The sequence below is a fragment of the Sinocyclocheilus rhinocerous genome, unplaced genomic scaffold (genome assembly GCF_001515625.1).
Source record: "Sinocyclocheilus rhinocerous isolate Xijiao unplaced genomic scaffold, SAMN03320098_v1.1 scaffold535, whole genome shotgun sequence".
Taxonomy (NCBI): Eukaryota; Metazoa; Chordata; class Actinopteri; order Cypriniformes; family Cyprinidae; genus Sinocyclocheilus; species Sinocyclocheilus rhinocerous.
The window spans coordinates 178055-180830 of NW_015646174.1; the positions used below are offsets into that span (position 1 = coordinate 178055).

At 36.1% G+C, this 2776-nt stretch overlaps 1 protein-coding gene across 2 annotated transcripts in view; it reads right to left on the reverse strand.

Moving 5' to 3' along the window:
- LOC107707128 (AT-rich interactive domain-containing protein 5B) overlaps positions 1-2776 on the reverse strand; it is a 28998-nt gene that overhangs the window by 10714 nt on the left and 15508 nt on the right. For both annotated transcript variants that reach the window (XM_016511034.1, XM_016511033.1), the window contains exon 3: positions 1727-1901. In XM_016511034.1, coding sequence (XP_016366520.1) covers positions 1727-1901 — 175 coding nt within the window. The remainder of the gene's footprint in view (positions 1-1726; positions 1902-2776) is intronic.

Consider the following 2776-nt stretch of genomic DNA (forward strand, 5'->3'; position numbering starts at 1 on the left):
TCTGTCTATCTGTCTTTCTGTCTGTCTGTCTGTTTGACTGTCTGTCAGCTGTCTGTCTGTCTGTCTGTCTGTCAGCTGTCTGTCAGTCTGTTTGTCTGTCTGTCTTTCTGTCTGTCTGTTTGACTGTCTGTCTGTCTGTCTGTTTGACTGTCTGTCTCGAGACGTACACTCGATTCGCGTTCGAGAGGGTTCCTCGAGCTGAAGAGATCCCCCGAATTTGGTGCGGATTCGCGCGCCATTACGGAGATATGGCCGTTCAAAGTTTCAGTGGTTTTCCATAGACTTAAGCTTCAAAGCGTTTCATCCAGATCGCCAGTAGCAAACAATGGAGCACACTCTGCTGGACAAACTAAGTAAGTAATTAATTTCAAGCATTTTATCTGCATTATATGTTCTGTAAAAAAAAATGTTGATATCGGCGGCATATTCGCCGATACCGATATATCGGCGACAGGCTCATATCGGCCGTTAATATCGGCAAAATGATATATCGGTCGGGCTCTAGTCCATACATTTAGGAACAATTTATTTGCTGTAAAAAAAAATTGATCAACACCATCACCATCAGATCAGCTGTCATGCTCTAATGCAAATTAAATTAATAATAACTATATATTGAAATACCATGAAAATATGACCGCTACAATCTCCGGGCTCAGCTGCAGGATTGTTATATTTGCAAAATACTATAAACAAGGACATTTATGCAAGCTGAACCACCTGAAATGTCAAGTAGTGCTCTGACCTTTCAATAAAATACTTTCCATTTTTTTTTTATTTTAAAAATGGTAAACTTTTCTCTCGATATCTCCCAAAACCCCTGCAGTTCCATCATGAACCGCTAGGGGCATGGGAATATCAGGACCGGGAAACTGATCTAATGCTGCTTTCATGCCTGATTTAAACATTTGGTTCTTACATGCTTCTTACTCCAATGTGATGTGTTTAGTTGAGTTTAGGATGAAAAACAGACACAATAGGCAATTTTTATTCTCACTATTCACTTCTTAACAAAAGCCCTTAAACAGTACTAGTTTGCCTTATCAGTACTAGATAAGGCAAGATGTACTTTGTCTGAATCAGTAGGTGCGTTTACATGGAGCACTGTATTCTGATTATAATCGGTTTAAAAGTCCAATCTGAATGAAAATGCCCAAACCATTTGAAATTTCAATCGGGTTGAGAAGGGTAGGATAAACCTTTTTATCCCACCCTTCTCCTTTTGCAGTGTGCGCATGTCAAAAGATCAAACTCGATCTGAAGCTTCTGACATAAATCAACCCGATCACTTTATATAGCGTTCATGTAAACGCTATGTTCGGATTCATCAGTCGGAATGATTTCATTCTGATTGAAACAAAAAATTTCCATGTAAACATGGCTAGTGTTAGTTATGGTTAGGTAAAACTAAAACTATTAATTGTTTTCATTAATTGAAATAAAGCTGAAATATAATTAAAAAACTAGAAATGTTGCAACTAACTGACATAAGTTTAAGCTGAAGTACTAAAAATGTAAATAAATAAAGCTAAAGAGAAATACTATATTATATAATATTATAGTAGCCTACTATAGTAGTATGTAAATAATACAAATAGTATGTAAATAATACTAGTATAACTGGTCTACATCAAACATGAATGCACTTTTTTTTTTTTTTCTCAAAAAGTGCAGTCAAAATTCTAAACTCACACACACATTTCAGGATTTTTCATCAGTTTCTCACCCTCCCTCTTCGTTTTTCCTTCCTGTGGATAACTAGCATCTTGTGACCCATCAGACTTCTGAGAGCCATGAATGTTTTGACTGCTGCGCTTCCACTGTGGCGGTTCCTGACAAGTCCACTTCACCAGATCCTCCACTCTGACCACAATCTTTTTTGATACAGCGAGGACTTCATCCTGCATGCAGAAACACATATAAACACCAAGCAAATGTCTATAAAACGAAACTACAAATCTTATACATCCATATGAGCTTACAGGCAGGACCAGGTTTTGCTTAATGGCCTTAAATATTTTAACAACTTCAGTGAATGCTATAGAGAAGCCTCTCCCTTTTTCCTGTTATACTAGTTAACAACAGGACACTAGTCACCTCAGGCAAAAACAACCAACTCAAACTGCTTTTAAAAAAAGGGGGGTAAAAGTCCAGTTGACATTTAGATGCTTATTGCAACATTCTCACATTCAACTGTTTACAATGGAAACTGTGAAAAGCTTTAGGATATCCCTTTAGTCATTTATTTTGCTATAAAAAGGGATCTTGTTGTAAACACATTATTAATAAGTAAAATATTACAAGGGACATTGAAGCTTTGTTTAAAATTAGGGCTGTGCGATATTGGAAAAAAAAGCGATATGCGATACCTTGTTAAAAAATGCGATATTCGATATGCGATACGATATTGCTTAAAGTGTGAAAAATCAATTTAAATTATATTTTAAAATATTTAAAAATGTTTGAAAATTATATAAGCAATTTGTTTCACATTCTTTCTTGGAAAAGAAAGAATCACTACAACTTCTGAAAGTGACCAGCAGTGTTTTAGCATTACATAAAAAGTAATGTCACAAATCAGAAAATGACATTTTAACATCAGTGTGAACATAACACTCAAACAAAACCAAATTAAACTCTGCGGTTCGTGACGATACATTGATGTGAAAAGACACAAAACGATCAGTCTGTACAAGAAACTGAACAGTATTTATATCGTTTTTTTCCTCTGATTCACCGCAATGTCCAACTGTCCTGAGCGCGTTCTCAACAGCCG